Source organism: Stomoxys calcitrans, chromosome 4 (assembly GCF_963082655.1).
Source record: "Stomoxys calcitrans chromosome 4, idStoCalc2.1, whole genome shotgun sequence".
Classification (NCBI taxonomy): Eukaryota; Metazoa; Arthropoda; class Insecta; order Diptera; family Muscidae; genus Stomoxys; species Stomoxys calcitrans.
In genome coordinates this window covers 111,208,618-111,235,854 of record NC_081555.1, presented here as the reverse complement: position 1 = coordinate 111,235,854, position 27,237 = coordinate 111,208,618, and the positions used below count along the sequence as shown (strand labels likewise).

The 27,237-nt window shown below is 39.9% G+C and overlaps 2 protein-coding genes across 2 annotated transcripts in view; one reads left to right on the top strand and one right to left on the bottom strand.

Annotated features, from left to right (window-relative positions):
- Positions 1-1,397: 1,397 nt before the first annotated feature.
- On the top strand, positions 1,398-5,940 carry LOC106086916 (lambda-crystallin). Its single transcript, XM_013251736.2, has 4 exons — positions 1,398-1,500; positions 1,674-2,052; positions 5,323-5,740; positions 5,805-5,940. Exons 1-4 carry the CDS (start codon positions 1,457-1,459, stop codon positions 5,936-5,938), a joined length of 975 nt encoding a protein of 324 aa, XP_013107190.2. The 5' UTR covers positions 1,398-1,456; the 3' UTR covers positions 5,939-5,940.
- A 9,800-nt stretch (positions 5,941-15,740) lies between these two features.
- LOC106086915 (protein rogdi) overlaps positions 15,741-27,237 on the bottom strand; it is a 37,477-nt gene continuing 25,980 nt past the window's right edge. Inside the window, exons 5-6 of the mRNA XM_013251735.2 lie at positions 22,009-22,129; positions 15,741-17,620 (exon numbers count right to left, since the gene is read on the bottom strand). Coding sequence (XP_013107189.2) covers positions 17,378-17,620; positions 22,009-22,129 — 364 coding nt within the window. The 3' untranslated portion in view covers positions 15,741-17,377. The remainder of the gene's footprint in view (positions 17,621-22,008; positions 22,130-27,237) is intronic.

Here is a 27,237-nt window from a genome sequence, read left to right as displayed (position 1 = left end):
CCAAATTTAGTCATCTTCCTTTCAGCTTGATGTATGATGAAGTACTCATCGAAAGGCATGTTGTTAATGGACAAAATAGTCTTCTTGAAAGAAGCCTGCTCCGATATTTCCTTTAAGTTTGATCCCATAATAAATATTTTCTTAAATTTTGAGTTGAAAATCAAATTGCTACTACATGTTTACTAACAATTTGTTCAGCTTTTTATACAAAAAATTGCGTTAAAGGTTACCTCTCGGTACCAACCACAATTCTTTTTTTGCAGGATAACTATCGATACCAATCACATTTCTTATCACACTCCACTCTAATTATAAACAACTCAAACCACAATTCTTAACAATCATACACAATCATGCATAATCATTCTAATTTTAAACTACCCTCACCACAACTCTGGGCGATAAGTCATAATCGAAATATGCCACTGCGCCCTGCGATCTGCCACTGCGCCCTGCGATCTGCGCCCTGCGATCTGCGCCCTGCGATCTGCGCCCTGCGATCTGCACCACTATGTCCGTCCACACATTTCAACCGGCGGTCGCCACCTGCGCTACGATCAGCTGCGGTTGCGGTCACCTGCGCTTTCAATCCCATGCGCTTGCGGTCACGTGCGGTGCGGGTGCAGGGGGGTGCGGTGCGGTAGGGTGGGGTGCGGTGGGGTGCGGTGCGGTAGGGTGGGGTGCGGTGGGGTGGGGTGCGGTTGCGGTTGCGGTTATCACCTCATCATTGCGGTTGCGGTTGCGGTTGCGGTTATGACGTCATCATTGCGGTTGCGGTTGCGGTTGCGGTTGCGGTTGCGGTTGCGGTTATGACGTCATCAATGCTCGATGCTCGGTTTTGGAATCCCCCTATTTATACTACTAACAGACTCTCTTACGACAGTTGTTATTTCTATTGAATATTATGAATATTCTGTTTAGGTTAAGATATAACTCCCATATATACGCATCGTTCGATTTGCACTAAAGCCGAAGTTATAACAGTTTTGCACGGATTTTCTGAAACTTGGTACGGATTACGGATTTATCACCTATCTGAACGCCTATACCGAAGTCCAATAAAATCGGTATAGAGTAAGATAGGGTATAGAGTAAGATAGGGTATAGAGTAAGATAGGCGTAGGGTATTGTATAGTCGGCACCGCCCGACTTTTGACTTCCCTTACTTGTTATTAAATACAACCGTTTTAATTTTTCACTTATAAAGACGAAATATCTTATAGTTATAGGTCTCTTATATATTTAATAGTAAAATTACAGGCTATCCTATGGATGAATGTTTCCTGTTAGCTGAGTTATGAGTATAACGGGGTGAAATATACAGCTGCTATGTTATATATCAGTTAGCAGCCCAATAGAACGGTTTTAGTTAGCGCAGTCAAATTTATATGAAAAAAAATTAAATAGAAAAAAATCCTACTGCATTACAAAACTGGTACACGAAAATCTCATAAGAATGGCTACATCGCATGAACTTGGAAAGATAGGAATAATAGGCAGGTAAGTGGTCGCGCAGGTCAACGTGCTAAATTAAATTTCGGACCAATTTTCTAGGAAAATAGGAGAAAAATTGAAGAAATTTTTTACGAAAAATCACAAAATCATCTTTACATGAAATTTCCTATGAAACTTTTTTCAAATTCGATTAATATTCCTCTTCTATTTAATTACAGCGGCTTAATAGGACGTTTATGGTCCATGCTATTTGCCTCAGTGGGCTATCAGGTGATGGTATATGACATACTGCCTAATCAAGTGGCCAATGATTTAAAAGAAACTCAAAAAGAACTCAATAACTTGGAGTCAAAGGGGCTGCTTAGAGGCGATTTATCGGCATCTCAACAATTCTCATGCATTTCAGGAGTAAATGATCTTAACGAATTAGTTAAAGATGCAATTTTAATACAGGAATGCATACCAGAAAATTTAGATATGAAGATCAATCTATACCAACAGCTGGATAAGATCGTCGAAAACAATACCATAATGTCTAGTTCTACATCAACCTTTTTACCTTCCTATTTTAGCAAGGATTTAAAACATCGGTCGAATGTGAGTATAACTTCATTATTCGTGATTTAAAAATAATATGGCGCAGCCATTTTGCTTTAAATAAAAATAGAAAAAAGCATGTCGAATATTTCCGGCATTACTACATTATCTCGGCATTATTATTATCTTGCTCCCCACCTCGCCAATATTTTTACAGCGTGCCTGGGACTTGCATATACTCCAAAAGCCTGGCAGGAGGCAAGGGTACCACCCAAGCCCGGCAAGGCAGGTTATGCGACACCAAAGGCCTACAGGCCTATAATCATTACGTCCTTTCTGTTCAAAACCATGGAAGGCAGTGTGGACGCCATAATAAAGAGTAGGACATCCAGCGAACTCATCAAATACAAACAGCATGTCTATGTGAAGGGAAGGTCGGTGGAGGCTGCCCTGCACGAGGTTGTGCATAAAATAGAAGAATCCTTCGATGCCAAGACGCACACTTTGGTGGTATGCATTGACATCGAAGGGGCTTTTAATAATATGTGGGCCTGATCCAATCCTTACTCCAGTATCGGATGGACCTGGTACTTAGAGGCTGGATAAACCATATGCTAAGTAACAGGCGGATAAGTTGAACGTCCCATGACATAAATATAAGGGAAAAAGTGGCACAAGGCACGCCACAAGGCGTCGTTTTATCGCCTCTCCTATGGGTGACCAGCATAAATGACCTATTACGGATGCTGACTGAGGAGGGATTTAAATCCGTCTGCTACGCAGACGATGCTTTACTACTTCTAGGGGCTAAGGATCCGAACCAGCTATGCAGAAGGGCCGAAAGGGTCATACATATGGCATATGAATGGACTAGACCTAGAGGTCTCAATGTTAACCCAGAGAAGACTAAAATATGCCTGTTCATGAGGAAGACGAAGGTGGGCCAATTTAACGCACCATGTTTCCCCAATAAAACGATTTCGATACCTGATAAGGTCAAATACATAGGTGTGATCATGGATAAGAAGCGTGAAATCTAGTATCGCCATCTGAAAGATCATGTTACACGGATGGATCAAAGCTAGAGGACAGAGTGGGCCTGGGGGTCTACATTGAGAACCCCGGGACTGAGATCTGTTTTAGACTGCCTGTCCGTAATACGGTCCTGCAGGCGGAGAACCGGGATATCACGGATTGCGTGAGGTGGTATGGTGTTAACGCAAGGACATCGAGTAAGAATATATTTACGGACAGTAAATTGGCATAAGGGCAATAACAACCAGGGCGGTAAGGTCACGAACAGTCTTGCAATGTAAGAAGGAGATTTACGCCTTCTCTGAGGATGGCAAAATCCGCTTCGTTTGGGTGCCGGGCAATAACGGAGTAAGGGGGAATGAAAGGGCAGACGATTTGGCGGTGAAGGCCAGAGGTCTGCCGTAAATAAACTTGGTTAACCTGAAGCCTTTGGGGTCGACACAGTCCGAGCTAAGGGCGTGGACGACAAATGCGCATGCAACCATGTGGAAAAGCGAAACGGTCGATAGGACGGCGAAAACCCTAGGACTTTTACTGAAAGGAAATAAGAAAGAGGTCAGAATAGCTTTTGGTATGATAACGGGAGACATAGAACTACAAGCTCGGTGCGGCAAGTGATAGCATGTGTAGGGTATGCGGGGTGATGATGAGACGTTGGAGCATTTCCTATGTCATTGCCCGGCTTTCTCGGCTAACAGATACCGGCACTTAGGTAGAGACACAATACCTGAAATGAACCAACATATGGCAGTGGCATGGAAAACATTTATGGATTTTGTAAGTAGCACGGAATTCCTAACTTTGATTTTTTTTCGAGTTTCCTATTGTAGTATTTAGAGCGCACATTAAGCGGATTACTGGCTTAGTTGTATGTCCATAGTGGCATGGGGCGGATTAACATCCGCACCTTCTTTTCAAACCTTTCAAACCTTAGGTTAACATAACTTCATGGGCAAAATTTGCAATTTTCAGTGGAATTATATTCAAATTTATCAGAATGCCGCTCTTCGAACTGCGAACTCTCTGCTCAGTTCTCACGTGGACCACCCAAATCATCATCTTGTGGACAGCTATTCACCGCCCAGAAGCCTCAAGGTGAATATTTATGATCTAGAGCAGTGATGGACACTAACATTGTTGAAAATACCAAACTGTGTTTGTGTAAGTATCATCAAACATCAACTAAATGAAAAAGCTTTGAAATAGAGGCAGCCGAACGAAGTCACACGAAGTTGTTTACACTGTCCATGTGTTTCTATTCGTTTTTCCCATGCTCACGGACATAGGAATTTATGTGCGGATCTGTATCTTGGCCATCTATGATCTAAAGCGAGAGGTTTGGCGCTACATGAGAGAACCTCTAATTCAAGCGGGTCTGGACAATATTCATGCAGACACGGTTGCAGATGCGATAAAAGGTACCGAGTGAAAGTTATCCTTGAAGAACGATGGGTGCATCGCACCTGAAGAAATTGACATCACCCGGCAAACCAGAGTAGTTCTGGCTCAATTACATTCCGACAAATGCAGCCGCCTCAACTCTTGAAGAGCAAGGATTGGTGCCAACATGCACGATGTATGTCCCGATTGTAACCTGGGACCACACATCACCTGTTTAACTGCCCAGCCAGATCCCCTCGACGCAGACTCAGATCTTTCTGGACACACCCCACCTTAGTCGCAAAGAGCGAGAGGTTCAACGCTACATGAGAAAAGCTCCAAATTAAGCGGCATATCAAGCGGGTCTGCACAACATTCATGCAGACACGGTAGCGGATGCAGTGAAAAGCTACCGGGTGAATGTTGTCCTTGAAGAACGACCGCCACCTGAAGAAATTTACCTCACCCGGCAAACCAGACTAGTTCTGGCTCAATTACGATCCGACAGATGCAGCCGCCTCAACTCCTCAAGAGCAAGATTGATTCCAACGTGCAGGATGTATGTCCCGATTGTAACCTGGGACCACACGTCACCTGTTTAGCTACCCAGCCGGACCCAGATTCCTCTGGACACACCTTACCTTAGTCGCAGAGTTCCTGGATCAGGATATTCAACAGAACCAAGCAGATGAAAGACAAAAAAACACCACACACCGTTACATCAACAACAATTATTATCTAATATCCAGTAAAACAAACTTTCTCCAAAGGAAATTTTTCCTTCAAAAGTTGTAAAATTGGATTTCTTTAAAATTAGTTTAAAAAATCTTAAATGCTAAGAAAAAATCATTGATGTTACCAGATTAGTTGCGTGCTTGGTTAAAAGTTTTTGTTTTCATTTTTCACTCCTTCTAGGTAGTGGTGGCCCATCCTGTAAATCCTCCTTACTATGTGCCTTTAGTCGAAATAGTACCCGCACCATGGACTTGTCCAGATGTTGTGACCAAAACTAGAGCCATCATGGAGCATATAGGACAAAAACCCATTACATTATCACGTGAAATTCCCGGTTTCGCTTTGAATCGCATACAATTATTGCTAGTCAATGAATGTTGGCGCTTGGTAGAAGATGGCATTCTGAATGTGCCAGATGTGGAAAGTGTTATATCCGATGGTTTGGGAATGCGTTATGCCTTCTTGGGTGCCTTTGAGACGATACATTTAAATGCGGAGGGAATGCGTAGCTTTTTAAAACGTTATGCTCATGTCATAGATGAGATAAACAAAAGTATGGGTGCAACACCAAAAATGGAAGGACCAACCGCAGACTTAGGTAGATTGATTATTTTTTGAGTATAAATTACACTTTTAATTTGTTTACTAACAAATTTATTTAGTTATCGATCAGTTGGAGAAAATGGTGCCCTTGGATAAATTGCCCGAAAGAAGAGAGTATCGCGATAATTGCCTTACACAATTGGGTATACTAAAGAAGAAAATTAATAATGAAAAGTTGAGTCGCCTAAGTTAATAATAGGTTTGAACTACAATGTGTTAATATTTAATATCATCAAAATAAATATCTTCCGGGTTTACAAATGAAAAATATAAATTTTTTCTTTGACATTGTTTTGCATTATCTAAACATATTTTTTTGGAAAATAAAAACCATGACGGATTAGCAGTAAACTACATCTACCTTAGGTTTGGTTAGGTTTAAGTGGTAGTCTGCCATCAGACTCACTTAGACGTTTTCGTCCATTGTGATACCATAGAAACAGAAGAAGGAAGATGCCTTCTAGTTCCTACCATTGAACCATCCAGATCGCTTTAAAAAGCCCAACAACTTGCTAATGTTCACATCCGCTACATCAGACAGGTTCTCAAAGAAATGAGAACCTAATGTGGAACTCCTTTTGACAGCCAGTGAAGGTGATCTATAGTCTTTTTTTCTTCGATGTCCTCCAGCTTCTGCAAAAGTCGTTACTGGCAAACTTCAGTCTGTCAGCATGTTTTCCGATAAGACAGTGACGTGTCACGACGGACACATTGACTGAGACGTCTGTTGCCATTGACAGCAAAGCGGTAGACCTCTTCAAGTCTAGGTTAGGCCACATGGTTTTGGAATGCTCACAGCCCCCTCTTTGCGACCATCTAACGTTCGTTCTCCTTCGGGCCTGGTTCTGAAAACTTAGCTTGCATGTCGCTAGAGGCATACCCACAGATTCCAGTTCCCCTGGAATGTGTACGGTGGTACCTAGCCTCGCAAGCTCGTCCGCTTTATAATTCCCTGGGTTATCTCTGTGGCCCGGCACCCACAACATGTGAATTTTGAACTGTTCAGCCATCTCGTTGAGAGATCTGCGACTGTCGAGGGCGGTTTTTGCGTTCAAAAATACGTTATCCAGGAATTAAATGGCTGCCTGGCTGTCTGAGAAGATATTTATGCCAATCGTCGTTATGACATTATATCTAAGCCATTCTACCACGGTCCTATCAGTAATAGTGGTACAGTACTTTTTATCGAAAAGCGGCTCAGGTAGGATGTAAACCACACTGCCAGACATTGTATGAAGGATTCCACAGTGTCCCTAGCCGCTGCATGACCAGGGAGAAAACTTCCTTAGCCTCACAGCAGTGATCGCAGCAATTTGTTTAGTCATTTGGAGGCATTCAGTGTAGCATTTTATTCAGAGCAATAGAGATGGCGTTGGGATCCAGCTGTGTATTGAACAGTAGTTGGACTTTTGAAGCGCCGTCAACCGGACCACAACACCATAAAGAATTATAGCTCTTACAATTGCAGTATATACCCAGTGCATGACACGTGGTTTAAGCCCCAACTTTTGCCAATAGCTCCCTTTTCTTGCAGGTGTATAGGGCAAGAGTTGCCTTTCTTGTCCTTTCCTTTAGCCGCTGTATGACCTTGGAGAAAACTTTCTTAGCCTCACAGCAGTGATCGCAGCAATTTGTTTAGCCATTTGGAGGCATTCGGTGTAGCATTTTATTCAGAGCAATAGAGATGGCGTAGTCCTCAGTGCGGCTGTGATGCACAAAAAAGCCATCGTTGGTATCCAGCAGTGTATTGAACAGTAGTTGGACTTTTGAAGCACCGTCCACCAGACCACAACACCATAAAGAATTATCGGCCTTAGAATTGCAATATATACCCAGTGCATGACACGTGGTTTAAACCCCAACTTTTGCCAATAGCTCTCTTATCTTGCAGGTATATAGGGCAAGAGTTGCCTTTCATGTCCTTTCCAAAATATTTGATTTGAAGTTCAATGTCCCGTCTAGCAAAACACCAAGATGATTTGCGCTTTCTGTAAATGGAACATTCTCTCCTCTCGAGGAGACAGGTGCCACTATTGGCAACGTCGTTCTGCTGAAAAGAACTACTTCTGTCTTGCACCTATTTACATCTAGACCACTTTCGGTAGCCTACTACTAGCTACTAGTTAGATATTCCCTAACCGCAATTGCCATGTCATCAGCATACGCCACCACTTTTACGCCTTTTTCTTCTATAGACAATAATATGTTGTTCCGTATAAATGGTGACTGACTAATAGGACGAAAATCTTTTTCCTGCTTTTCCTACTTTCGGAATGAAAATGACCTTCGTGTCCCTGCACAGGTATATATGACATTCCGAGAAGAGTATATCTCCCTAAGCCAAGGAACCAGTCTATCAGACACAGCTCGTAAATACAACCGGTGAAACATCATCAGGGCCTGGCGACTTAAAGGAGTCGAAACTTCTTATCGCCCAAAGGATTTTCGCCTGAGACACAATTCCCCAATAACCCCCCACGAAAGCATATCAGTGACAACCTCTTCTGTCGCTACGTTAGAGAATTTCCCGGAAAATGTGTATCAACGAGTAGTTTTAGTGTTACCTCACTAGACATTGCCTATACATTCTCTGACTTCTGAATTTACCCCACCGTAATAGATCTCGAGGACAGAATCTGCCTTAGCCTAGAGGCCTCAGATGTATTCTCCACGGAGCTGCAGAATTCTACCCAGGATTTGTTCTTAGCCTTTTTCAGCTCGGCCTTATATTTTCTTATTTCAGCCTTATAGATGCCCCTAGTCTTGGCACTAGGACATGCTGACACATTCAGGGCCTTCGTGATCCGCTTGACCATTATATCTATATCCTGCGCAGTTGCCACTTCCTTTTCTCGTGTAGAAGGGATAGAAATGCAGAATTTGTGCCGAAATTTATCGCAATCCGTCTTTCTTCTGTATAGCCGAGGGACCATTTATGCAGTATTTTGCCCAAGGCTGGAACTAATATAACGATGATCAGAGAAGCTGTGGTCATCCACCACTTCTAAGCCGCATATTTTTGTGCTTATGAAGAGGCCTTCTTCCAATACAAAGGTAATATCTGGTACCTCCTGCCTATTTCTGGTGGGTTTATTCCCTTAATTACAAATCGCCAGATTGCAACTTATAATATATTCGATAAGCAGCTCACCCCTTTTGTTGACATCCGAATTTTCCCATATCTGGTGATGTTCATTAGCGTCACTTCCAACAATGGGGCTCTTCTTTCCTGCAGAAGCGGCTTCAACCAGCAACTTAAGGTTTGAAGGCGACATTTCTGAATCGTGTGCCATATATAGGGAAGCCAGCCAGTAATGAGACATAGTTATTTCAAGACTGGCTACTACTGAATTTTCAGTGCTTAGCGACGGAAGAAGAAAAATATTTAGACTACTCTTTGCAAGAATACCGACTCTGTGTCTCCGTTGCCCGTACCCTAGAGTAGTTTAAATCCCGGAATTCTTAGTCCACGAATCATTCCTCCACATCCCCATGCTTTCTGGATAAGAAACACGCCAAATCCCCCTGCCAGCAGGAGAACCTTTAGTGCCGCCGAAACGGCCTTACAATAGTGGAGATTTATCTGTAGAAATCGCACCATAGCCAGGATTCAGAACTTCCACCACTGTTGCGTCAGCCTCATCTTTTGATTCCGCCAGGAGTTCATCCTCACAAGATTTGTTAGATCTTGTTATGATGAGCTTCCTTACGCATCCAAGGGAAGGTGAGAAAGCAGTGGAGCCACTATTCCTCAGCACAATGGACACTTGCACGATTTTTCCTTTGATACTTCACTAGCAGCTGCTGTCGAAGTACTTTTGAGTTCCGTCTTTCCCCGCTTGCGCAAACTCTGAGCCCAGTCTAACAGAATGACCCACCCACACAGGGCATGTCGGGTCCCGTTTCGATGCTTTCCCCTCCTGTCTCGATTCTGACCGGGGGATTTTCAGTCTCCTGCAATCCGCCAGACCTTAGCGATGTGGTTGATAGTTCCTCAGGCAAGTGTTCAGCAACAACTGCTGCTGAACACTTGCCCGCTTCTATAGACCTTCAGTCTCAACTTGTTGAATCCGTAGTATACAACCCCTTAAGACTTGTTGAGGTCTGCAAGACAGCCGGAAGCAGCCAGTCTTCCAGACGGTGATTGAAAGACTGGGATTACATTCCTTTAGTCTACCAAGTATGGATTCAGGATCTGAGGGCATCCTTGGTATCCAAGCACGTGCCATTGGTCGAGAAGGAATATCTTCTTTCTTGACTAAAACTAGTGCTGCACCAGATCTCACCTATCTGTTTTAGCGCACAACGATAAATTTCAATTAAGCGTTGATCCCCGAAGGCAATTAGTCTATATCGGCCGGGGTTCCAGCCTGTATGGTCACAAACTGGAGGAGACCCATAAAATTCCGCAATGGCATCGGAGTATACTAATGGCAGTCCATTGACTATGCCACTTCAATTATTCCTATGTATGCAGCCCCGCTCTTCTTCCTTGTCGACAACTGCCATCACCAAACTGTCCCTAGCAACATTAGCAAAGGTTCCTGGATCCATCTTGCTACTGTTCCCCTAGTTCTTTAAGGCATGACATGCCCTCCAGGTGACAGTAGCCTTTTGGCTGACTGCGGTGAATCTAGACGTGTAGTCTTTGGGGTAGAATGTGCAGCGTATCCCCGAGCCCAATTTAGGGAGTCACTCTCCCTATTAGTGAGATAATAAACACGAGAGCGATGCGTCTTCTATTATTCCAACCTCTTAAAGAGAGTGTGGGTTTGCCGGGGAAGGCCGATGGCCTAGGCAAATTATAGGCATGCGAAGATAGAATAGGTTCTGTCTCATCCTTAAGACTCGAACCAGGTGTCCTCACCAAAAGCCCCTTCTGACCAGTCGTCTGTCTGCTAGTGGAGCCTAGAGCTGCCACTCCACCAGTCGAGGTTTCCGTAGCAGAAAACCTGCTACGGCCTGATACCACCACCACAGCTGTTGGGTCTTCGGAGTCCTGAAACTGGAAACAAACGCAGATCATCAACCGCTTAATGGATACCACTATCATCGCTATCCTTGAGTGACTTAAAATTTTCTTCCAAAAATAATGACCTATTAAGAGTAACAGAAATATCCTTGCGGAGCGAAATTGCAAAACGTCCGCTCCACTCAACGGTTCAAACACCTACTTTAAAAATTCTAGAAACAGTTTTAATTTTTGTTTTCTTTTATTGAAATCTTAGTAGATGTTCTTTCAATTTAAACAATAATAATAATAACAATTACATAGAATTTCTGATGTTGTATATCATGAAAATTTGCCTTTTAAAATTTTATTTTTAATAATTTAATTTATACTGTCAATGCAAGTCTTTATAAAGTTAATATGCCAGAGAGAAAAAACGCTCCTAAAATCCCCTGATATTAGAGAAAAATGGGAGAAAAATATTTAGTTTCTCATTTTGGACCACAGCGTAGTTTATCTCCAGCGAATTAATTTTCTGAGCTTTTTATTTCTTTCAGATTTACAATTTACAATTTTGAGCTTAAAAAATATATTGTAAAAGTCATTCAATAATTTTATTCAAATTGAAGGGTTTGTTTTTTAATAATTTTTTACTTTTTTGCATTGGTTCATTAATAAAAAATATTGAAACATTTTTTTAACGATTTTTTCATGAAACTTAATAATTAGAACTAGTAACAGAGGGTGCTTATAGTGATTGTAATATTCAGAACAAAACATGTAATATAGAACAAATATTTAGACATAGTATGTAGGTACACATAATAAAGTGCAACAGCATTGGATATAATAATTCAATAATTATTAAGGCTTTTTAGTACTTGCAAAATAAGTAAATAAAATTTAGCGACAAGTAAAAATGGGTAAATTCGACCGTCCACATCTTGGATAACTCAAATCGAATAATGATTGAAGCTTCTAGAGTCTCAAGAAGTGTTATCGGGCGATCGCACAGTGGGATATAACCGAAAAAACTAGTAAAATATAGGACATGTGAGAACGGATATAGATAACTCTTTCAAATTTAAATGATTAGAGTTGGGGTGTTATCGAGATCATGTGCAAAATGCCCTAGATAGTTCTGGCGCCTCTTGGCAAGCCCCTAAAGTTGGTCACCTTGGTTTATAAATCGGCATTTTTTAGTAAATTGGCAGTGAAGGACACATACACAGGGGACATATAAAGTAAAACAAGTAAAAGCGTGCTAAGTTCGTCCTGGCCGAATCTTATATACCCTCCACCATCGATCGCATTCGTCGAGTTCTTTTCCCGGCATCTCTTCTTAGGCAAAACATGATATAAGAAAAGATTTGCTCTGCTATTAGAGCGATATCAAGATATGGTCCGGTTTGGACCACAATTAAATTATATGTTGGAGACCTGTGTAAAATGTCAGCCAATTCAAATAAGAATTGCGCTCAAGAAGTAAAATAGAGAGATCGATTTATATAGGAGCTGTATCAGGCTATAGACCGATTCAGACCATAATAAACACGTATGTTGATGGTCAGGAGAGGATCCATCGTACAAGTTTCAGGCAAATCAGATAATAATTGCGACCTCTAGAGACACAAGAAGTCAAGATCCCAGATCGGTTTATATGACATAGTTGTTGAAAGTAAGAATAAAATACGTCATGCAAAATTTCAGCCAAATCGGATAGGAATTGCGCCCTCTAGAAGCTCAAGAAGTCAAGTCCCCAGATCTATTTACATGACAGCTATATCAGGTTATGAACCGATTTGATCCATACTTGGCAAAGTAGTTGGACATCATAACAAAATACTTCGTGCAAAAATTCATTCAAATCGGATAAGAATTGCGCCCTCTAGAAACTCAAGAAGTCAAGACCCAAGATCGGTTTATATGGCAGCTATATCAAAACATGGACCGTTATGGCCCATTTACCACCCCAACCGACCTACAGTAATAAGAAGTATTTGTGCAAAATTTCAAGCGGCTAGCTTTACTCCTTCGGAAGTTAGCGTGCTTTTGACAGACGGACGGACGGACGGACGAACAGACGGACGGACATGGCTAGTTCAACTTAAAATGTCATGACGATCAAGAATATATATACTTTATGGGGTCTTAGACGAATAATTCGAGGAGTTACAAACAGAATGACGAAATTAGTATACCCCCATCCTATGGTGGAGGATATAAAAACGTAAACCCAAATAAGAGATGTTGGCTTTGCGTTTTGAACACGCGAGGGGTTTTTCCAATTTTTTTACATAATACTGCATATTTTGAAGTACATATAGCTCCCATTTAAGTTGACATATGTTGTTCAAATTTCAATTAAAACGCATTTAGAATATGTTTCCTTTACAAAAAGGAAAGCAAACTTTTTTTGTTTTTGATCATAACGTGCAAAAAACACTTTTTTCAAATATTTGACTTAAAAGCTGTACTAATCGGATGAATAATCAGATGTGGATGTGGTCATCAACCCAAATCATGGACCAAAATATCGGCTTCTTATTCTCGATAAAAATTCCAAAAAAATAATAAGCCAGAAAAGATTTTTTAGATATCGAGCGTACGTTTTTGATTACTATCAAGCAGAAAAAATGGAAATCGAACTACAAATGAAAATTTGGCAGCCCAAACAATTCTTCGAAACGAGGAGGTGACCACTTAGAGCCCGCCTGCGCGGGCCACCTTGAAATTTTGCACTTCATTCTGATAACACCTCTAACCATTCAAAATTTCAAAGATTCAAATATTCTCAAATGGCAGATTTTTTATTAGTTTTTTTTTTCATTCTATCCCATAGTGAGATGTTCTGTGATAAATAAGTAAACATATGCACAAAATTTTCCAGTGGATGTGTGGGATATAAAAATGTAGAATAATTTAAAAAACCCGAGTAAAAAAAATGTATATGGTCAGATCCAAGTATATCTGGGACAAAATCTAATTAGATCCAAATGAATCTGCCAAATCAAATTATATATAATTATATTTGATGTATATCTGATACTATATATAAGTATATCTGATACTATTTATGGTAGTAGATATATGTAGTTAGACATGCGACCAGATATAATTATGTCTGCTATATATAATTATATCCAGAGAAATATGCTATATAGAACTATATCTGGCTTTGGATATAATTATATCTGACCTTAGATAAAACAACTGATAAAATAACATAGACAAATAACTGAATTTTGTCCTTTCTGTGTTTTAACGTAAAAATATTTATAATTTATTTAAAATTATATAGCAAATAATATATTCCCATTAGTTGGCGACAGCGCTTGCCGATGAAGATCTCCATCGGGTCAATCCGGCACGTACAACCGGCTGCCATGGGATTGCACACAATAGTAATCCTAAAGTATTAGGCATTTTACTAACATTTTTTAAAATTAAAATTAAAATTAAATGATCCAATTTTAAAAAATGTTATTGTTGGTGTTAACAATTGGTAATATGTGATATATGGGAATTTTGTTTTCTAAATGAAATTTGGTTACAGAATGTACTTACTACACATTTTAACTACATTTGCACATTCTGCCAATTTGAGGTTGTTCATTGTTTCTCGTGCACTGAGTATAAAACATATTTGTGAGCGGGCATATAATTAGGTAAACTGCGCATAGCTTCACTCATAAAACCACTGGTAGTCACAGTTGATAGTCACAGCTGATAGCCACAGCTGCCGCTAATAGCAGCATTAAATTGTGGTCTTTTAGTTAGTAGCTTTGTGGCATTCACAAAAAGTTTGTTAGAAACGAAAACTCTTAAATTTTTTTTTCTTATTGAATTCGCTCCATGAACAGAAAGGTGTTCGATTGAAAATGTAAAAAGTGTAACACTATGAGAGGGTTGGGGCGACATTTGCAAAATGTTGTCCCGTATGAGTGGAACATTTTTTTCAGAAACGAAATCTAGCCATGTCTGTATGTTGAAATCACGCTACAGTCTTTAAAAATAGAGATTTTGAGCTGAAACTTTGCACAGATTCTTTTTTGTTCATAAGTTAAGTTCGTATATGGGCTATGTCGTTTTTAGGCCCATAAAAACCACATTTATTATCCGATTTTGCTGAAATATGGGACAGTGAATTGTTTTATGCCACTCGAAATCATTCTTCAATTTGACCTAGTTCGGTACAGATTTGGATATAGCTACTATATACCCCGATCTCTCGATTTAAGGTCTGAGGCCCATAAAAGGCGCATTTATTGCCCGTTTTTGATCTGATTTTTATGCCTGATTCCAAATTTACTCTCGAATACCTTTCATTTGAACCCTATATTAATATGTATGTTTTGGGGTTGGGGCGGTCGGATGGATACTTAGACTCAAATTTTAATACAATATTCGTATTCTACTCTCCAATACCTTTCATTTGATACCTAAATTGTGCCGATCGCTCCACTTTTGATTTTGGATTGTGTTTTTTGCATAAGGGGAAGGGTCCGTACCCCTTCCGATACCGAAAAATTATGTAGCCTATGTTTCCTTCCAGACCAACACCCACAATATGCGAAAATTTCGAGAAAATAGGTTCTGCAGTTTTTCAGTCTATACGGAACAAACAAAACGAGTCCCATATATCCGTGGTTGGCTATCCAGATTCGTTATCTACTCCGGCATACTATTCATTTGATACCCATATTGTCCTTATCGGTCCACTTTTGATTTTAGGTGGTGTTTTTGGGGTAACGGTGGAGGGTCCGCCCCCTTCTGTTATCAATAAATTAAAAAGCCTATTCCTACTTCCTGATCATATTCTATAATCTACCCCCGAATACCTTGCATTTGAGTCCCATATTGTCATGATCGTCAAATAAACCTATTTTAAGGGGGTTTTGGGGCTGGGGCGGTCTCCCGGGTACCTGGACCCAACTTTTATTTTGAAATTCGTACTCTACTCTTGAATACCTTTCATTGGAATCCCATGTTGTCCCGATCGGTCCCCTTTTATTTTTGGGCAGTACTTTTGGGATAAGGGGGAGGGTCCGCCCCCCCCCCCCCCTTTCGATATCAAAAAATTATATAGCCTATGTTTCCCTCCAGACCAACCTACACAATCTGTGAAAATTTCAAGGTAATCGTTTCAGCTGTTTTTGAGTCTATACGGAACAAACAAACAAACAAACACAATTTGAATTTTATATATAAGATAATTGGATCTGTTTATATCTGGTACAAATTCAAGTTACAATTGTATCGAATTGTATCAGATGGTATCCAATTAGATCTAATTTGATACAATTAGATCCAATTATATATAACTATTTTCGGATTCACTTATATCTGATGCCAGATACAATTGGATCTGACCATATCAACTTCTTTTACTCGGGGATATGGTTGTTTTGTAATTTCCAATTTTTTAATAATAAAACTTGTTTTCATTTTGTTTATAAATGTAATGGTATTATTAACAAATAACTTTTATATATGTATATGAATACTTTGCAGTAGGGTTAAAGTGTCCAAAAGAAAAAAATAATCTCATAAGTACATAAATACGTTTAAATACTTAAAAAAAGGAAAAATGTTGTTAGCAATAACATTCTTATTAAGAGATCTTCTTGGAAATGTGAGTTAAGTGATGTGTGAATGTGTGTGTGTATATGTGTGAGAACAAGAACAAAATACTTGAGGATTAAATTCACATTAAATTCATATAATAAATATTTATAATTATAATAATAATCATAATAGATTCGTTAGATGTACAATAATATTGTAGGGTTCTTTGTTTTCATTAAGGAATAAGACATTTCACAAAATACTTTTACTTAACCTTTGTTAGTTAGTACACATTGTCAATTGGTTTTTGGTATTTCTCTACATTCATTGTTTTTGCTTAAAATTTATTGTCATATATTGTGTATGTAATGCATAATTTATGTGTTATGTTAAGATTTTTCTTTTCTTTTTTTCTTTTTTGTTCATGATATCGTCAGGATTATTTGCTTCGTCATCTAAAAACAATTGCTTCTTTACTTATTTAAATGTAGAATATGCTATACATCTGCTCACTGTATTATTTTCTTAATTTTTAAGGGGTCGATTATGAATGGCAACTCAACTAAAGTTGCGTAGTCAGAAGATAAAATCATGAAGTTGAAATCTTTTGTCAGTTTCAGTCGATATCAGTATTTAGAACTTTCAGCCTGTTGGCAACTCAACTGAAGTTGGATTGCAATCCAAATAATCGACCTATAAATTAATTATCTTTTTGTTTTTCCTTTTTTTGTTATTTCGCTTGTTTTAGTCTATGTAGTACAACAACAACTTTAATAACTTATTAACCTTAATACAATTGGCTTAAAAATTAAGTACATTCATTCTTTAAAATATGTTATATGTATGTATGCAGACTGACTGACTGACTGGCTCTGGTGCTGACTATGACTTGTTTTAAGTATAGCTTTCATTTTTATTATCTCGATTCTTTCATTTTTTGTAAAGAATGTATGTATGCTTGTATAACTATATAGTAGGGATACGTTTGACTAAAATTATATATGTATATATATGTTTTTTTTTTATTTTATTATTTTAAATAGCACATATGTATATATATGTAAAAAATTGCATATAACAAAATGCGCATAAAAGATTTAAAACAAAATGTTACTAACTTAAAGTATCCATTTTAAATGCGTTCATTTTATCTTTAAGTTGTTGGCACAGAGTCAAGCCAACGGTGAATAGGACGAGAACATCATTCAGCCAACCGACAGAACATTCTGCCTGGGTGGCCTCCATTTTCATGGTACCTTGGACATTAAGCAATTGATAAACGGCTATTATCAATTTGTGGCATTGTAAGAAAAAGGATATTGCTTGATCTTCGGGTAGATTTGGCGCTAGGGATTTCTGAAATATTAAGTGCATGACATTAAATGGTCAAATATTTTGTTGGACACTATACAATGTGGCCTGTCGTTAACCGATCCCCACGAAACTTAACAAATAGGATTCTCTTAAGACTCTTGCCATTAATGCTGAATTTCATTACCATCGATTCATATTTAGATATACATAGTTCCCAGATGTAGAGGTTAGGTTCGATTTAAATGGCAGTCTGCAATCAGACTTGCTTAGATTCATTCGTCCATTGTAATACCACAGGATCAGACAAAAGTAGATTTCTTCAAGTTTCTGCCTTTGAAACAAAGATCGCTTTAAAGTGCACAACAACTTGCGAATGTTCACATCCTCCAAATCGGGCAAGTTATCAAATAAATGAGAACCTAAAGTGGAAGTGAAATAGGCCTGTTCACGAGGAAGACGTAGGTGGGCCAATTTAACGCACCACGTATTTTGATATTTGACAAAGTCAAATACTTAGGTGTGATCTTGTACAGGAAACTGAATTGGAAGTGTCACATTCAGGAGCGTACTGAGAAGGCTCACAAATGTTGGGCACTATGTAGACGAGCCGTAGGCTCGAAATGGGGCCTGAATACTAGAAAAGTCCAAAGGTTCTACAGGAGCGTGATTACACCAATACTTACTTACGCCTCAGTAGTTTGGTGGACTGCTATGGAGAAAAAGTACAACATTAGGACCATACAACAGGTTCAGAGAACATGTTGTCTTGGCATAGGCGGAGCGATGAGGACCACACCCACTAGGGCACTGGAGACTATTCTAGATATCCGACCCATTGGCATACGGATTAAATGTGAGGCATCCATTGCGGCTATGCGACTTAAGGCGATGGGAGAATGAATTGAGGATGGGAGCAGCTCATACCATCGCGGTATAATCGAGGCGATTTTAAGAAACCTGGAAGGAAGGGAAGAGGTTTCCGATCGGATACCTGAGACGACACTTGAGGTCTAGTGCGAGGCACTGCTGCCAGCGGCACGGTCTTGAACTGACGGAACCCTAGCATTGCCATCTGGAAGATTATGTTACACGGATGGATCAAAGCTGGGGGGTAGAGCGGGCCTGGGGATCAATATTGAGAACCCAGGGACTGAGATGTGTTTTAGACTGCCAGACCAGATCCGGGCGATCACGGAATGCGTAAGGTTGGAGTTTCTAACGTGAGGACGTCGAGTGTGAACATCTTTACCGACAGTTAAATTGCCATAAGGGCAATAACAACCAGGACGATAAGAAGGAGATTAACGCCTTCTCTGAGGATGGCAAAATCCGCATCGTTTGGATGCCGGGCCATAACGGAGTTAGGGGGAATGAAATGGAACGATATGGCAGTGAAGGCCAGAGAAATGCCGTCGATAAACTTGGTTAACCCGAAGCCTTTCGGGTCGACGCAGACCGATTTAAGGGCATGGGCGACAAACGCGCATGTTACACTGTGGAACAGCGAAACAGTCGGTAGGACGGCGAAAATCCTCGTGAGAAGACGAGGCTATTACTGAATGAAAGCAAGAAGGTCAGTAGAGCTTTTGGTATCATAACGGGACACAAAGGACTCTGAGCTCAATTATGTAAAATCGGTGTGGCGGGAAAGATGATGAGACGTTGTTGCATTTCCTTTGTCATTGCCCGGCTTTCGCGTCTAACAGATACCGTCACTTAGGTGGAGACACAATGCCAGATATGAACCAATTTAGAGGAGTGGTATTGAAAACAGTTAATGATTTTGAAGGTAGCACGGAATTCCTAACTTCAAATTTTCTTTTTAGAGGTTAATTTTTAGTTTTTAGAGCGCACAACAAGCCGATTACTGGCTTAGGTGTATGTCCATAGTGGCATGGGGCGGACTAATATCCTAACGTAACCTAAAGTGGAACTACTTCGGCTTGCCAATGCGGGGCACACACACATAGCAGATGTTCTTTAGTATCCTCTTCCTCAATGTCCTCACAGCTGCTGCAGAAGTCATTACTTGAAACTTGGAAATTCTCGGGAGGAGAACTTCCTCAAGCGTCTTGGCTACTGGTGAGAGTAGGGAGATCGACCTAAACGACTCCACCTTACTCGGGTGCTTTCTATGCCTCAGTAGTGGGATCACTCTGCCCTTCTTTCCGACATCGGGTACTATAAAAGTGTTCAAAGACAGATTGAGGACAGTCGTAAGGTACTCGACTTCAGGTAGATTCAGATTCATTACCGTCGGGGCCCAACGGTAAATTGTGATGGCTGTTCTTCGGCTCGGCTTCGGAGACCACGGCTTCGGTTTCGTCTTCGGAGACCACGGATACGACGAATGGCTCTCCTCCTAGCCCCATCACTTTCGGGAACACGGTTGAACAACCTGGCGCACCTCTTTGGATCAGTCACGGTTACGTCGTCAAAAGTGAGTCACGGTCACGTCGCTGGGGTTCGGGAGTGACTTAACAGTGGACCACAACTTGCCTAAACCTGTACCTAAGTTACATTGCTTCTAGTGTTCCAGCCACAAATTTCTTCGCTTATGTTCGTTGTATACACTGTTAATTTCCAGATTTAGCTCGGTAATTCCGGGATTAGTAAGGTCCGTGCAACGAATCCCATCACGCTTGTTTGTGAGTACCATTGCCTGCGCCGGCTGCTGCGTTAATGATGTCTCGGTATTTCCTCTCGGCAACTAGCACATTTAAGGGGGGTGCCACTTCACTGAAGCGGCGATTGGTGTATTCTCTGAAGCCGAACCAATCGGCCTTCTTCTGATTGATAAACTTCCGGCGCTAAGAGGTTATGAAATCGGGTGGTCGATCGATGGTGAGAAATATGGGGAGGTGATCTAATCCCTAAGAAATGACGCCTTGCCAGGAGACGTCGCTTAGGAGATCATTATAGGCCTGACAACTGCAGTATATCCCCAGTATACGCGACTACTTTTCCCATAATATTCCATTGAGGAACAAGGGATACTTCTCTTATATCAATGTGTGCATTCCGATTAAAGTTTAGCTCAACAATAAGGGGCCTCCTTTTTTTATGCCGTGTCCAAACGTCGTACCGCATAGCGACATCACAACCAATCCCATGGCAGCCGGTTGTACGCACCGGATTGACTCGATGAAGTTCTTTATCGGCAAGGGCCGCCTCAGTGTACAATACATTACAACAACAACAACTTGTTCGAAAGTTGTAACATGGCATAGTACCTCACAAATGTAGCCACCATTAGTAAGGGGACAATCAGCGGTATCGAATGGTGAGTCTCAGTGAGATGCCAGGTGGCGTCTGGCTCTGCCCATGATTCTCGATATGACAAGAATATTTTTTTGCTTCTTTAAATAACCAATGGCTCACCTACGGGAGCTGGACGAGCATCGCCACCACCACAAAAAAATGTGGCTACAACAATAACAACGACCTCTGCCAACGCCAATAAATCGCCTTGTCGTATCCAGTATCACAGGCAATTAGCATTTAATCAAAAGGCGATGCCGCCAGGCCTCTCACTCAGACTCCCCACTCCATATTGCTGATTTCCCGCGACGGCAATTTCAGTCACTCCATCTACGAAGTATCCCACTATTCACAACTTGTGGACACGCCCGGTAGCTCCCATTTAAGCTTCCCGCGATGACCATGAACAGCACACAAATCGGAGCTCAGAGTTCACATCCCATCCTATATCGTCATTAGCATGTCCGCCTATGACGTTGAACGCCTGGGCTCGAAAGCTGGCGAGAACGTCAGAAAAAATTTCAGCGGTGATTATGCTGGCGACATTTGTGAAAAACTATGCAAATTGAAAAAATGGTATGGCAGCCATGTAAAAGCTTCTCCCCAAAGAGGTCTATAAAAAGGAGGCCCCTTATCAATGAGCTCAAAACTTGAATCGGACATGCATTGTGTGCAGGAATCCCCATGACACCAATCGAATCAATATGTATTCGTGTCTACAATAACAATCCTAAGTCAAGTCAATCCTCACTGCAGTTAAGTTTATGTACCGATATCGATACAGGATCAATCCTGGCCAATGAATACTCTGCCTCCGCAAATCTACGACAACAACAATTCCCAATGAACGTTTTCTTTTTGAGTTTAGTTTAATTTTGAAAAAAATTCGCCAAAATTTAGGCTACCAGGGCCAAAAGAAATCAGACCAAGGGATCAATTCTTCTGCAAGGTATAACAAAATATGAACCAGTATCCATGGCAGCCGGTTGTACGTACCGGATTGACCCGATGAAGTCCTTCATCGGCAAGGGCTGCCGCCTCAGTGTACAACACACTGCTACAACAACAACAACATGAACCAGTATATCTAAGTATGAAGAAGGATGTTTTTTTTCTTTCGTGCCAAGATCTGATCAACTTAAACCAAAGGCTAATTCAATTGAACTTACCATATTACGACTATTCATCAAGTCTTCTATTGATTTCTTCTTTGGTATTATAAGACTTGTACGTCCTCGCTGTAAGGCTCCAATTAATTCGCCAATTATTTGCAGAACTTCTTCAGAGGAACTGGAATTTATTGACGTAGATTATGTATTTTAAATTTTTTAATTTTTTTTATTTATACGTATTTTTTATACAGCACACCCAAACACGAAATAACTTAAAAACACTTGTAGAACATAACAAAAATGTGCATACATATACTCTTGCTTTTAACATGCATATAAAATCAAAAGCATTTAATTAGTAAACAATATTCACAGCACACCACACATCAGCACACTTTAGGATGCTTAGCGTATGTATGTTAATAGTTTATACAAAAAAGCATTTTTAATTACTAATTGGATAAATAAATGAAAAGACAATAAAAATGAATGCATGTACAATGTTCATTAAGCTGTTTAGGCAAACAAAATAATCACAAATATTAAACAGAGGCAAACATTCTTTGCTGCCAAAAAAATTAAGAAATTTTTAACTTTAATGGTAAAAATCTAAGCCATTTTATTGGTGTAGCTTTAGATTTGATGTCCACACACCTACAATTGCTCCCAGAGTATACATATAGTTTTGTGCATCGTTTGGAAGTTGTGTTGATGGCTTCGAACGCTAAGCGAACGGCAACTGTTCACTGGTAGTCGAACGTCCATTGGTAGTCGTCTGACTCAGCCGAACTTTAATTCTTAATTTATCAATCAAATCTTATTTATAAAATTCAATTTGTGTTTGTTTGTATGTTTGTTTCTCGGTTTATTTGTTTGTTCTGTACAGACTCAAAAACGGCTGAACCGATTTCCTTGAAATTTCCACAAATTGTGTAGGTTGCTCTGGAAGGAAACATAGGCTACATAATTTTTTGATATTGGGAGGGGGCGGACCCTCCCCCTTATCCCAAAAGTACTACCCAAAAATAAAAGTGGACCGTTCGGGAAAATATGGGATTCAAATGAAAGGTATTCAAGAGTAGAGTACGAATTTCATAATAAAAGTTGGATCCAAGTAACTGGGGGGCTGCCCCAGCCCCAAAACCCCTTAAAATAGGTTTATTTGACGATCATGACAATATGGGACTCAAATGAAAGGTATTCGGGAGTAGATTACGAATATGGTCAGGAAGTAGGAATAGGCTTTATAATTTATTGATAACGGAAGGGGCGGACCCTCCACCGTTACCGCAAAAACACAACCCAAAATCAAAAGTGGACCGATAAGGACAATATGGGTATCAAATAAAAAGTACGCGGGAGTAGATAACGAATCTGGCGTACAAATTCATGTCGAAGTATAGGGGGTCACCTCATCCCCACAAAAACGCCCAAAATGGGCACATTAGCCAATCGGATATATGGCTTTCGGTTTGTTTGTTCCGTATAGACTGAAAAACGGCAGAACCGATTTTCTCGAAATTTTCGCAGTGTTTGTAGGTTGGTCTGGAAGCAAACATAGGCTATATAATTTTTCGTTATCGGAAGGGGGACGGACCTTCCCCCTTATGCCAAAAACACAACCCAAAATCAAAAGTAAACCGATCGGGACAATATAGGTATCAAATGAAAGGTATAGGAGAGTAGATACGAATATGATATTTAATTTGTATCCAAGTACCCATCGGGCCGCCCCAACCCCAAAACTTCCCAAAACAGACATATTGGACGTTCATCTTAATATGGGGCTCAAATGAAAGGTATTCGGGGGTAGATTTCGAATCTGACATAAAAAATCAGATCGAAGTATAGGGGGTCACGCCACCCCTCAAAAACGCCATTAGGCCCATTATGACTATATGTAACTTGGCTGAACCGATTTTCTTAAAATTTTCATAGATTGTATACGTTTGTCTGGAAGGAAATATTGGCAATATAATTTTTAGATATTGGGTAAAGGTGGACTCTCCCCCTTACCCCAAAAACGCCATCCATATCCAAAAGTCGTTCGATAGGCACAATAAGGGTATCAAATAAAAGGTATTGGAGACCAGAAAACAAATATGGTATTAAAATTTGGGTTTAAGTACCCAGCAGGCCCTCCCCCACAACTCCAAAACTCATCTAAACAGATATATTCGAAGTTCATGTCAATATGGGACTCAAGAGAAAAGAATTAAGCAGTAGATTACAAATATGGCATAAAACATTAGGTCCAAGTAATGGGGGGTCGCCCACCCCCCAAATACCCCCAAATAGTTATATTAGCCGACCATGGCTTTATGGGACTCAAATAAAAGGTATTAGGGAGTAGATTATGAATATGACATTAAAATTTGCGTTCAATTCTAGATGGCACTTTCCCTCCTAAAAATACGTCAAAAGGGTTATTTTGACATTATGACAATATTGAACTCAAATTAAAGGTATTTGAGAGTAGGAAACGAATTTGATATCCAATTTTGGAGCCAACTGTTTTTGGGGTACGCCCTAAAGCAACCCCCTAAACTGAACTTCATTTCCGTTGGGAATAAAAAACGATTTTCATATCTATTTTCATTGCAAAGTGCCGGTGGCCGCCTTAGCCCCAAAACACCCTCAAACGGTTCATATTTACCGGCCATGACAATTTGGGGTTCAAATTACAGGGATTTGAAAGTGCTGCGAATTTGATATCCATATTGGAGTCGAAATGTTTGAGGTGCAATCCCTCACCAAATGAGAACATTACCCTATGAAAGATCATCACCACCAGGAATCGAGAAGGGGCAAATTCTCACACATCAATGAGTGCTTTACGATTCAAGTTTAAGCTCAATGATAAGGGACCTTTTTTTATAACCAAGTCCGAACAGCTTCCCGCACGGCGACACCTCTTTGGGGAAAATTTTTTAAAGGACCATGCACGGCATTGTACTTCGCAAATGTCGCCAACATTAAGAGGGGATAAAGACCGCTTTCTCCGATGTTCTCACCAGGATTCGAACGCGTTCAGCGTCATAGTCTACAATTGCATGAATTCGTTATCCACATTCAGGCGAAGTGTCCCCACCCTAAAAAGATATTAGAGAGTTAAAGAAGGCGCAGCGAAGCGGGCCCGATTCGGCTAGTGTTTCAATAAATTTCCTTTCAAATCGGATTGTGACTTATTTTATTCCATTCCATTCCATTGCAAAAGTATTCTAATTCGTTCCAATTTCTAAACCCTATACTAAGACCAATGTCCTTCGTATGACTCTCTATATGAGATTATGAAATAGTAGTGTGTGTATGTGTGTATGTTTCATAGTGTTCACCGTATCATATGCATAATAAATAGTTGTATTTGTATATACATAGCTGCAAAAAAAAAAAACTAATACGACACAACTACAACAACAACAAAGAATTTAACTTATGGCCTCAACTTATGTGTTTTATGGTATAAAATACTTTTGCACTGATTCTGTTGCCTTTTGCATCGTTTTGAGCCATTTTTAAACTTGTTAGTTGTTTAAATATGCTACTCCACTAGGTGGTTGAAAAACTTTTTGCCATATTTTATTGTTTATGGCGCAATTAAATGAGTTGTGATCATGATTCAAAGCAATTAGCACATTCTATGGGTTTTCACAATACTCCGCAAACAGCTAGACAGAAAAAAAGTACACTAGGGAAGTATCATAGGTAATTCTATAAATGGGGGAATGTACAAAAGAGCAGACAGAAATGAAATGATTTTATCGAAATACAAATATCAAGGAAAAATTTATATCTGCGAATATACAGGCTTAGAAATGAATAAATTCAGTTTTCTGTGTTTATTTATTCTTCAGTATATCGCTAAGAGCATATGCAAATAGTATAGATGATATTTGAATTTGATTCGCTACTGCTGTGTGTGGGTCTAATAGATTTCGCATTATGTCAAAGCTTCAAATATCCTTTCCAAATGCATTCCACATAGATGCTCCTGTTGTTATGACTGACACAACAAACAATTTCGCCATTTGGCGATTATTTCAATGTTGTAATATTTTATCAAATTTCTTCTACATTTTGCCTACATTGTGATGTTAACATACACTCCCGAAAATCCCACCAAATACCCATCGAAATCAGTAGAACAATTCACGCTTACTGCCCACAACTGACAGGAAATAGTCAAACTGGTATTTCCATTAACATGTGTTTACATACAATTGCCAAACCAAATCCGCTGTAATTCTTCCACTAATCACTCAACAACAATAACGAATGGGTATTGAGGCCAGCATTGCGCAAAGTAGGTTACATTGAAATTGAGCTTAATTTCAACACATCATCAACAGCAAACACACGCACGCACTCACGCGCACTTTCTAATACCGCAGCATTTGACTAGCACATGCATTTAAATCAATTTTTCACTCCGCTGAGCAACAAACAATGATCGTGATTACGTTCAACTAATCGAATGTTGCTTGTGCAGATGATATATTCTAGATGGGCTTACGCAAAAGTGCAATTTGATCAAAGCGAGTATCAGAGAAGGATTTGACAGCAATAGCATGAAGAATGAATACAGAGTATAGCACAAAGCATAACTTCAACAAGGTAAGAAAATTTGAACACTGCATTTCCATGTAGGAATGAAAAATTCCTGTTAATACAGTGAAAAATTTTTGTCCTAATTTTAACGCTTAGAGCCAAAGATTAGCGAACTTAATTTAAAGGGTGACTTGGGAATGTTGGAAACATGGGGATGTTGGAAACACGGTTCTGATTGGTTTTGACTTGATAAAATCCAGGTTTATCTTGGTCTTCCTTCATCTCAAATGTGGACACAAACCTTCCTGTGGTGTCACCTGAGTAGCTACTGTTAAAGGTAGTGAGCTAAAATGTTCCACGAACGATAAAAAGATAGGTTGAGGCGTCGGGTAAGAAGCTCATTACCCGGAAAATCTGAATGAAATAAAGATCCCTGTTGAAAATCAGATGTGTGCTTTACTCTAGTTGGGATGGTTATAAAGTACCATGATCCATTTGATATCGTCCGCTGATGATATTTCTTGGTCGAAATTGAAATCGCGATACGTATAGCCAATCAAATGCTTCTACCAACAACACACCTTTGCTGGCTTTTAAATGTTTATGCCCTACACCACTACTGTGGTACAGGGTATTATAACTTAGTGAATTTGTTTGTAACACCCAAAACTAAGAGAGATAGACCCATTGATAAGTATACCGACCGATTCAGAATCACTTTCTGATTCGATTTAGCTA

What these genes read in the sequence shown, in the direction of transcription:
- LOC106086916 (XM_013251736.2), top strand. Translation starts at nt 1,457, where the DNA reads ATGGCTACATCGCATGAACTTGGAAAGATAGGAATAATAGGCAG. An exon ending in ATTTAAAACATCGGTCGAAT is followed by an intron (nt 2,053 to 5,322) that starts GTGAGTATAACT and finishes CACTCCTTCTAG; the next exon opens with GTAGTGGTGGCCCATCCTGT. An exon ending in AGGACCAACCGCAGACTTAG is followed by an intron (nt 5,741 to 5,804) that starts GTAGATTGATTA and finishes AAATTTATTTAG; the next exon opens with TTATCGATCAGTTGGAGAAA.